At 35.6% G+C, this 10,275-nt stretch overlaps 1 protein-coding gene across 2 annotated transcripts; it reads left to right on the top strand.

The window, feature by feature from the left end:
- The first annotated feature begins 2,255 nt into the window (after positions 1 to 2,255).
- Positions 2,256 to 4,552, top strand: LOC18015399. 2 transcript variants are annotated; one of them, XM_006397415.2, is made up of 6 exons: positions 2,256 to 2,434; positions 2,504 to 2,644; positions 2,987 to 3,060; positions 3,455 to 3,584; positions 3,671 to 3,952; positions 4,047 to 4,552. In XM_006397415.2, the coding sequence occupies exons 2-6, from the start codon at positions 2,519 to 2,521 to the stop codon at positions 4,293 to 4,295; spliced, it is 861 nt and encodes a 286-aa protein (XP_006397478.1). In that variant the 5' UTR covers positions 2,256 to 2,434; positions 2,504 to 2,518; the 3' UTR covers positions 4,296 to 4,552. The 2 variants fall into 2 exon arrangements, with proteins under 2 accessions (XP_006397478.1, XP_024010610.1); XM_024154842.1 differs by having other exon boundaries at positions 3,668 to 3,952.
- The last annotated feature ends 5,723 nt before the right edge of the window (positions 4,553 to 10,275 follow it).

Genomic DNA, 10,275 nt, shown 5'->3' with positions numbered 1-10,275 from the left:
TTAAGTATCAGACCTAGAATGAAACAGGCGATTTTTCCGTGGGAGTGGAAACCTACCTGCGGCGAGATCGTGAGTATTGACGAGTCTTGTGCAAATCTTGCATTATCTCCCTTCCAGGGCCAGAGTGGAAACCTACTGGTCAGGGTTGCGAGAAACAGTTGGTTATGATCACGACAGTGACGTAGTCATACCGCCGTACTCTAGCTCTAGAACCCTATATTTCGATATCCGTCAATCCCAGTCTATCATCCCTAGTGTTAAAACCGATTATGATCCCTGTAGAGTTCCCGAAAGCTCAACGTTTTTAGTCATAATTTACAAACCAATCGATTTCTGCTTGCTTATTTAGATCTGCATTTCAATTGCTTTAGTTCGATATTTTGCTTGTTTCATTTGCTTTCATTCGATTTTCCTACTTGCTTTCTAGGATAGATTTATTTGCTTTCTTTTGTTTTAGTTTAATCCGAGACAAACAACCAACCTCTAAAATCAATCTAGTCTAGACATAAAGTTAGAAATCGTAGAAGAATACCAGGCACACAAATCTCTGTGGATTCGATCCCTAAATACTACAACTGATTAGTTGTGCACTTGCGGTTTTCATTTGTTTTTATTAAGGGTAAAACTTGACACCCTCATGCAGACACACATCAGAAGGAACTAGAAATAAAATTGATAGTTAAATAAAAAATCGAAAGCATATTCACTTAGAAAACAAAATAAAACAAAATTCGTGCGTAGCAAGGGTTCTCTCTTAGTAACTTCATAAAATTTGATACCATCAAAACCGGATTGGTGGAGACTTTGATTTCTATAGGTACTTTATTTCCATATAACCTTTTTATCACAATTCATATTTAAACTTTTCAAAGAAAAAAAAACAATGACTATTTTCTTTGTATATTTAATTGGTCAAGTAGTATGTGTTAGAAATTTTGTTGACCGTTCTTCCATAAAACGAAGCCATTGTTGTGGGAATGTGTTTTTCGAAGTTGCAAACGAGAGGTTTGATTGATGTTATTTAAAATAGTTTACTCCATTTTTGTGTAATTTTTATCATGTTTATTCTTGATATCAATCTCATGGGTTCTAATAATTTGTAGCAGTCTTCGTCTACAAACGCACCTAAATGGTGATTATTCAGAGTATTTCTTAGAATTTCTACTTAGCTGCCATGAATCTGTGATCATCTGTGTGTTGAGGGTTGTGAATATCATCCAAGTGCATGACGTTTGGATTATTACAACAGTTTTCAAATACAGTAAAGTTTTGTTAAACCTTCCATTCTTTAAATTTCACTGTCTCAAAAAGCTTATTTTGAACGCTCATACTTAAAATGTATTCTAAAAAAAATTTATTAATGTTTTTTTCATTAAAGATCTAATACTGTTTATTTTTCCTATTTTTACATTATGTTTTGTGTTATATATAATAAAGTTAGGTCAATTAAACATTGGTAAAAATAAATTTTATATCAGTAATTTATTACAAATATTTGTAGAGAGTATAAATTTTAAAATCTTTAATTTTCAAAATAACCAATTAAAAAGCTAAAAAGTAACAAAATTTAAAAATAAATAATTATATAAAATAATTATCTATAAATTTAATATGTAATTTTGTATATAATTCTAAAGTATTTATGTATATACGTCGCGTCAATTATCTAGTAGCTTTATTATCATCAACGACCAAACGACTGCTAGTTTGTTGTGAAGTTTCAAATAAAAATATGCCAAAACAAAAAATTTATATAGACGAAAATATCTTTTCAATCTACCTTATGTCTATCTTTGTCTGTTGTATTAACCTTAACAAACTCTAAAATTTAGTAAAAGAGTATAATTAAATAATTAAACAAAAATAAAGAAAATCGATTCTTTAGGCGTGGAAATTGATAATAAAAATAAATAAAAAAACATCAACTTTTCTTTAAGTGTAAGGGTAATTTGGTGAAGCTAACAAAACCTAATATTTTGAATTAAAAACAAAAAAACTAAACCGGCTACAGTAGGTAATTCTCCAGCTAATACCGTCACGTGTCCAGTACATAAAAGAGTCGATCACATGCCCAAGAGAATAATTAAAAGTATTTGTAATTCTTTCAATTATTTTTTAAAAAAGGCATCCAATAGGCAAAGGCGGTACTTAATTCAAAATATTCACCAGTTGGGATTTAAACAGACGCGCAGAGGTAATCCTCTGCATCACTGTGTATTATAATATATATTTTATTAATATACAGAGAAAAAGTCATTTACATTTTTTTTAAAGCGTTTGTTTTGAAACAGAAGAAGAGTAGCTACCACTCCACTCTTTTCGTCGTCTCTCTATACATACGCTTCCTTTTGTTATTACTCTTCCTTTGTCTCTCGAATTCGTTTATACCAAATCCGCCATTATTGTTGCATCGAAGCTTTTACCCTACATCAACGTACTCTCTCTCTATCTCTCTCCCATTTCTTTGGATTTTTTTCTGAGTTTTTGTTGATTTTTGGTGAAGAATCGAGAAATTGCAATGGAGAAAAGCACGCCGATGAGGAAACCACACACTTCGACGGCGGATCTACTCACTTGGCCGGAGAATCAACCGTTCGAGTCTCCCGCCGCCGCAGCTTCTCGCTCCGTAACCAGATCGCACCAGGTAATACTAAATTTCGCGATCTATTCAGTCACTCTGATTTTGTTTTCTTGAACAACTGAATTTGATTTTTGATTTAGAATATTAAATTTGATTCGTTCTTATTCTTGTTTTCAAATTCAGTTCACGCAAATTTGAAGCGTTTTTTATTTGATTCGTTCTTATTTTTGTTTTTCAAATTTGAAGCGTTTTTATTTTTTAATTTTTCAAACCGATTCGTTCTGGTTTTTTTTAAAAAAAATTTGAATCTGATTCGTTTCTGATTTCTGTTTTTGGAAAATTGATTTCATTCGTTCTGACTTTTGTTTTGGGTTGAAAATTTTGAATTTGGGGAAATAATATTAGCCGTCGGATGGAATCAGCAAAGTGGTATTTGGAGGACAAGTTACAGACGAAGAAGTTGAGAGCTTGAACAAGAGGTGAGAAAGATCTGACGATTTTTTTCTCTGAATTGTAAAAGAAAAAACAAACGGTCCTTTTTATATAATTATTATATGCGCAACAAACAAGTACGAAGAATCTGTCAAGTTTGCTACTTGATGATGATCCTGTCGTTTAATGGACCCTATAGAATGTTTTTTGTGATTCTTTCGTTAGGAGAGAGTTTTATAATTAAATGCACTTTGGAACATATATGGTAATCTCTTAAATTACTTTCCTTTTCTTGATCTCGTTTGTATCACCCACGCTTCTCTCTAATTTTGTCTCTTTCTCCTAATTCAATAGAAACACTGAAAGTCTTTTTTGGTAATTTCCACATAAATCGGATTAGAATTTGGTTTAATTTGAATTTAATTGGTTTTTGTTTTGTAGGAAGCCTTGTTCAAACTACAAAATGAAAGAGATCACAGGGAGTGGAATATTCTCTGTTTATGAAGAAAATGATGCTTCTGAGACCGGAAGTGCAAATCCTGGAACAAACGGCAAAACAAGAACGTACCAGGTTTTGTTTTGTTCTGCTTTCTTCTTGTGAATTATTGTTAATTTTTTTATTAGTTTATTGATCATGTGTTTTGGATTATTTAGCAGCCACCAGCAGCAATTGTAAGTCACATTTCGTTTGGGGAAGAAGAGATTGTTACACCAAAGAAACCATCGACGGTGCCCGAAGTGGCGAAGCAGCGTGAGCTCAGTGGTACATTGCAGAGCCAATCTGATGCTAAGCTTAATAAGCAATTCTCGGATTCTAAGTTTAAGGAACTAAGTGGTCATAACATTTTTGCTCCACCACCTGAAATCAAACTTCGTCCTACTGTTCGTGCGTTGGCTTATAAAGACAACTTCGACTTGGGCGAATCGGACACGAAACCTGTAAGGCTCTCTAAACTTCTATTTACATCGGAAGTATAGATGATTCAACACTAGTTGTTATAGGATATTTGGCCATAATCACTAAAATTCGCAGGACGGGGAATTGAAGACGGCCAAGAAGATTCCGGACAGGAAATTCACGGAGTTGTCGGGAAATAACATATTCAAAGGAGATGTTACGTCGTCTCCGTCCGCGGCTACGGCTGAGAAGCTACTAAGCACGGCGAAGTTGAAGGAGATAAGCGGCAATGACATATTTGCGGATGCAAAGGCTCAGTCTCGTGACTACTTCGGTGGCGTTCGCAAACCACCCGGTGGAGAAAGCAGCATTGCTTTGGTCTAAAACCAAATTTCAAATCTACCCTACCAAAAATAATATATCTACAAACTTAGAAGGTCTAACTATTTATCAGTTTCATTATTAGATAATGTTTTGGATGTTTTTATTTCTATGTTTCCGGATTTGTGTGATTGGTTTATGTAATGATCGAGATAGGTTATCGATCAGAATTTGTGGACTTTCTTACCGGGAAGCTAATCTGGTCTTTTAGGACTTTGTGGGTTTTTTTTTTCCTTTTCCATTTTCCTTGAGGTTTCATACTTTAACTGGGACTCATTGTTTGTGTCTCTCTGTGTTTGTTGCCAACTAATTGTTGGGTATTGGATTCATTTTATTGATTATTATGGGGCTAATTTGTTATTTAACAAAAGATTGTGTAATGTTACTGCAAAAGCTGTGGTATATGAGTTTGACGCAGTGGGTAGGACAACAAACATAAAAAGCATGATTAATAGAGTTCTTAATAGGATTCATAAGGCAAAAAAAAAATTAAAATTAAATGAAAAATCTATTTTCTGTTAAGAATCGGTCCTTAAATAAGAATTTTTAAAATTAGATTTTAGTGGGAGTTCATAGCCACATGTCGATGTTTAATTTGCCAGTTTTCTTTATTTTTTTGTTTAAATTTTTTAAAAAATAAATAATTTTTTTAAAAAAAACTTCTTCTTAACTTCAAGTTTTAAAAAGTTGTTTCGAATTTTGTTGTATGTTTCAAATTTCATTCAATGTAATTTTTATAATTTTTTTTATTAAGAAACTCATAAAAGGTTCTACTATTAGAGGAGAAAAAACAAATTAATAAAGTTGTGGAGTTCTTAGATAAAATTTATAATAAAAAATTAGTTAAAAACTCCTTATGGGGTTTTCCTATTGATGATGGTCTAAGATTAAGAAGTCTGTTTCGGTTCTGGAAATGTACGTTTGGCTCTGGTCTGCCTCAAATGAGAAAGCTATATACTATAGGAATACTATAGATATGTAGAAAATATAGAGCTATATCAATTTTTTTTTTTCTTTGCAAAATTTTTAGTTTGTATTTGATATGCGATATAACTTGGACTACAAAGTGGGTATGGAAAGTAAAACAATTCAGACTCGGTTAACATTTATTGTATATGACCAAGAAAGGAAAACGAAGGCAGCTTGTAATGAGGGGGGTCAAATGACGCATGTGAATTTCTAAAAAAATTATATATACTTGTACTTTTGGAAGGAAAAATAATTAGAAATATTGAAAATTTAGCTTAATGACCCCTATAAAATTTGTTCAGAATACATTATAAATTAAAATTGACCACAGTAAAAATTATGGCTAGCTCCGTCGAAAGCTTCACAAACTAATTTGTCCACTGCTGGACCTTCATGAGTTTTGTCCTCTGTTAGACCAAGGAATAGGCCAACAAGTGTGTTTAAGATTTCGAGCCTAAGAATAGACGCTGGATCCATCTTATACCACTTCTTGATAAGCTACTCATATGTCTATAATTTGTATCATTTAGGCTGCATATTAGAGTCCAAATCATGTGTTTTCTCATTCATTTTTGGTCTTTAGGCATCAAATTAGGCTTTAGGGCTTGCATTAGGTCTCAAAGAGTTTTGCATGGTTTGGAGTCTTTATCAGGTGCTTTGGAGGCTATTTGGAGTTTAAGAGGTGTGATCAGGAGTTGAAATGGTGAAGAAAAGGGTTAAAAATGGTGAAAACCGCTTTTGGAGTTTCTCGGCAAAAGCATGTATCGGTTGGATCAGTTTATCGGCTAAAAATGCCATCGGGTAGTTTTTATCGGCTAAAAATCAGTACCAGGTGAGAATTCTATCGGGTGAAGTTTTATGCCGAGACGGAAAATTTTTATCGGCTAAAAAGCTTACCACGGTACGCGTTTTTCGGATATTTTCCTTACCGCAGGAAGCATTTCTCGGCTAAAATCTATTTTCACACGCACGCATCAAAGATTGCAAATCCGGGGAATCTTCTGGTCCGAATCAGTTAACGGGGTCTTCATCAAAGTTGGAGATAATCAAGTCAAGATCCCAGAACAGCTAGAATCACAGAACTCGGAGCAGTGAGTAGAGAGATATCGCCACCGGGAGACACACCTTTCTCGCATGCATTCAAGAGCCAATCCGATGAGTTTCTGATGCGAGTTTGTAAGCGCGGGGTTGTTGTTTTCGTTTTACTAAGCTTCAGGTTTTAAATTTATAACCCCTAAATGTCTGCAAGTGCACAGATGTGCGCTGTAGTACTTAGGGTATCGATCTACATAGACTTAGTTGTTTCAGTACGAATTCACTGCAACGCTTAAATCAGATTAGAACTAAAAAGGTTTTGGTTTTGGTTTTGGGTTTTGGTTGTCACTAAATCTAAACTAGAAAGCAAAGAAAACAAAAGCAATTGAAGGCAATTAAAACAAGTAAGAAGCGATTAAACTAAGGCTAATGAGAGCAGGTAATAAGCGAATAAATCAAAGACAAATTGAAAGCAGAAAAAATCGAATAAGAAGCAAAGGTTGTAAGCAATGAAAGACAAACGTTGGGCATCAAGGGGTTTCGCAGGGGTTCATAGTCTATGCTAGGTCAATTTTAAACAAGTGATAAAGGTAATCAACTACGTATGTTCTAGAACTCGAGGCACGGAAGTATGAATAGCCTACTTTCGCAGCACTAAACAACTATCTCTCGCAACCCTAATCAGTAGGTTTCCACTCTGATTCTGGAAGGGAGAATATGCAATAGCAGAATAAGACTCATCAACATTCACAACTCAACTACAGGTAGGTTTCCACTCCTATAGAAGAATTGCTCGTTTCACCCTAGTTCAGACAATCAATGAAAGCTTTCGCAACCTATCATATCAGATCAGCTTCTAAGTGGCCAGCAAAGAATCACGCAGTAAGATTAAAGGCAAACGAAGAACATCTAGAAGATTAATAATCCTAAATCTGTCGATTCATAAGTAAAGACACATGAAATTCCCTTTGAACAATCCCTTTAAACCCAACTGGGTAACTACTCAAACATATTGTAAACAATCATCACAGAGTATTGAAAGTTGCAGGAAATTAAAGAAAAGAAGGAAGAAGAACGAAGAACGGAAGCGACGACGGAGGCGCGATGTCTTCCTCCAGCGGCGGCTCCTCCTCCAAGGGCGGCAGCCTCCTAGGGTTTAGAAGCCGAAAATCTCTATCTCTCTCTCTAAGTTTGTCTCTCCTTCGATTCCCCTCTTTAAAATGACCTAAATGGGGTATTTATAGCTTCTGGGGTGGTCCTGGACACTTAGGGCTTCAAAAATAACGAAAGGAATTGATCTGGGCTTTAATTAAGTCGTCGGGAAAGTGAACGACCAAAGTCCGTGGTCGCGGTGGCTCTACCCGCGGGAAAATGGGTGTTGGCCGCGGTCCCGGCACATGCTCTCTTCCGGAACTGCATTTTATGTCATTCTTGCATCGGGAGTATCTGAAGATCTAACCGTTGCTGCATAATCTTCCTCCTTTGTTGTAAACAGCTGTTCCCCCTAGACTTAGATCTTTTGCGGGAATCATAAAGATAATCTCCAAAACTCCATATAGTCAGATCTAGCTTGCCTCGAGTATAAAATCCGATCCTCCTAGACTCTCTAAGGTTTTACTTTCCTCTCCTTCATATTTTTCTTTTCTTTCTCGGATTTTTTTTTTTTTTTTGAAAGAGGAAATAATCTTTTATAAAGAGAGAGTGTAAGGGACGAAATTGTACCAAGATTTTGAAGTTTTTCCAAGGCAAACTGAATTATCTCCTTTTGTTGAATCATTCCAATGAAATCGCAGGTCTCCGTCTTCAGTGACTGAAAACCGCGTTGATCCTCTTTTTCTCCGACGTTTTTGCACATATCTGCATATAGGACAATGAAAAACAAGAGTGCTTGTGGTTTGAAAGAGGTTAGGTTCGGTGGGGAACTAGCTAAAGATGAACTAGCCATTCAAGATCAACAAAGAGTGGTAAAAGGATAAAGGAATCCTGAATGTATGATTCGTTTCCCTGATCTAACGCTTTAATGAGAAAATTAAGTCAAAATTAAGTCCATATAAAATGAGCTAGTATATCCTGTCAGAAAGAATCTCCAAGAACAGAAGTCCTCTGGTGGAATTTCGTAATGCAAGTACTTAGCTACCGCCTAGTCTAGGCCTAAATCACAAAAAGAGCAAAAAACGAGGAAATAGCGTAGAAGCACACTGGTCTAATTCATCATAGTAATGTTTATTGTGTTCCTGGTTTGAAAACTTTTTGAAAAACATTTTTGAAAACAATTTTTGAAAAACATTTTGAAAAAAAAACTTTTTGAAAAATTTTATGTGTCCAAAACAAACTCAAAACAAATCAAATTTTATTAGTAACGGATGAACATCCTCCCCCAGACTTATTTCACACTGTCCTCAGTGTGATAAATCTTGGAAAGAATGGTAAATAAAATAGAAATGTTGAAATGTTTAAGTGAACTTATCGTTCTGGAGAGTACTGCTCGTCTTTTTTATTTATTCTTCCTTATTGAAAACCTGAAATTAAATGAAACAGAAACAAAGCAATGGAAATAGAAAATAAAGGTCAAAGGGAAATAGATAAAATACCAAGTGGGTTGCCTCCCACTAAGCGCTTGTTTCAAGTCGTTAGCTTGACATTGTTGTTGGATTAGACTTAACCGGGGTCGTCACACTCCTTGATCTCATCATTGGCCGATGATGGATCAATCAAAAACATTACTTCTCTTTCGTCTTCTGTTTCTTCAGCCAGATATGGCTTTACACGCTGTCCATTCATTGTAAATGAGTTTCCGGTTCTGTCCCACAGGACAATGGCTCCGTATGGTTTGACTTCCTTTATCGTGAAGGGTTCTGACCATCTTGAACGTAATTTTCCTGGAAAAAGCTTAAGACGAGAATTGAAAAGAAGTACCTTATCGTTAGGAGCAAAAGTTCTATGAATAATCTTCTTATCATGATATGCTTTAGTCTTCTCCTTGTAGATCTTCGAGTTTTCGTAAGCATTGTGTCGGATTTCTTCTAACTCGTGAAGTTGAAGTAGTCTTCTTTCTCCAGCTGTTTTCAGGTTCATGTTCATCTCCTTGATAGCCCATTGCGCCTTATACTTGAGTTCTACTGGAAGGTGACATGCTTTTCCATAAACTAGATTGAATGGTGTTGTTCCTAATGGCGTCTTGAATGCTGTTCGATATGCCCATAATGCGTCGTCAAGTTTGGTAGACCAATCCTTGCGATGAACTGCAGTTGTTTTCTGCAAAATCGACTTGATTTCTCTGTTTGAGATCTCTACTTGACCGCTGGTTTGGGGATGGTATGGAGAAGCGACTTTATGTGTAACTTCATTCTTTCTAAGAAGATTCTCGAAAACTCTGTTGATGAAATGCGATCCTCTGTCGCTTATCACAATTCTAGGAACTCCAAAACGCGGGAATATAACAGATTTAAACAGCTTCATGACAATTTTCGCATCATTGGTAGGACTTGCGACTGCTTCAACCCACTTAGAGACGTAGTCTACTGCTACTAAGATGTATTGGTTTCCAAAAGAAGTAGGAAAGGATCCCATAAAATCTATTCCCCAGACATCAAAAATTTCGACTTCGAGAATAAAATTTTGAGGCATCTCATTCCTTTTGCTTATGTTGCCCATCCTTTGGCATTTATCGCATCGCGATATATAAGCTTGAGTATCTTTGAACAAAGTAGGCCACCAGAAACCTGCTTGTAAGATCTTTGAAGCGGTTTTAAAAGTTGCAAAATGTCCTGCGTAAGACGAGCTATGGCATCCAAATAAAATTCCTTCCATCTCTTCTTCAGCCACGCATCTTCGGAATAACCCATCAGCACATCTCTTGTAGAGATAGGGTTCATCCCAAAAATAATGTCTTACGTCTTTCAGAAACTTTTTCTTCCTATACCCAAAAAATTGTGGGGGCTCTACATCAGCTGCTAGGTAATTTGCTATATGCCTAAAC

This window comes from Eutrema salsugineum, unplaced genomic scaffold (genome assembly GCF_000478725.1).
Source record: "Eutrema salsugineum unplaced genomic scaffold, Eutsalg1_0 scaffold_23, whole genome shotgun sequence".
Lineage (NCBI taxonomy): Eukaryota > Viridiplantae > Streptophyta > Magnoliopsida > Brassicales > Brassicaceae > Eutrema > Eutrema salsugineum.
The sequence above is the reverse complement of the archived record's forward strand: the minus strand, read 5'-3'. Positions and strand labels throughout refer to the sequence as shown.

Coding starts and splice junctions, on each gene's coding strand:
- LOC18015399 (XM_024154842.1), top strand. CDS start 2,519: ATGGAGAAAAGCACGCCGATGAGGAAACCACACACTTCGACGGCGGAT. Junction 3,061..3,454: donor GTTGAGAGCTTGAACAAGAG/GTGAGAAAGATC, acceptor TTTGTTTTGTAG/GAAGCCTTGTTCAAACTACA. Junction 3,953..4,046: donor GCGAATCGGACACGAAACCT/GTAAGGCTCTCT, acceptor TAAAATTCGCAG/GACGGGGAATTGAAGACGGC.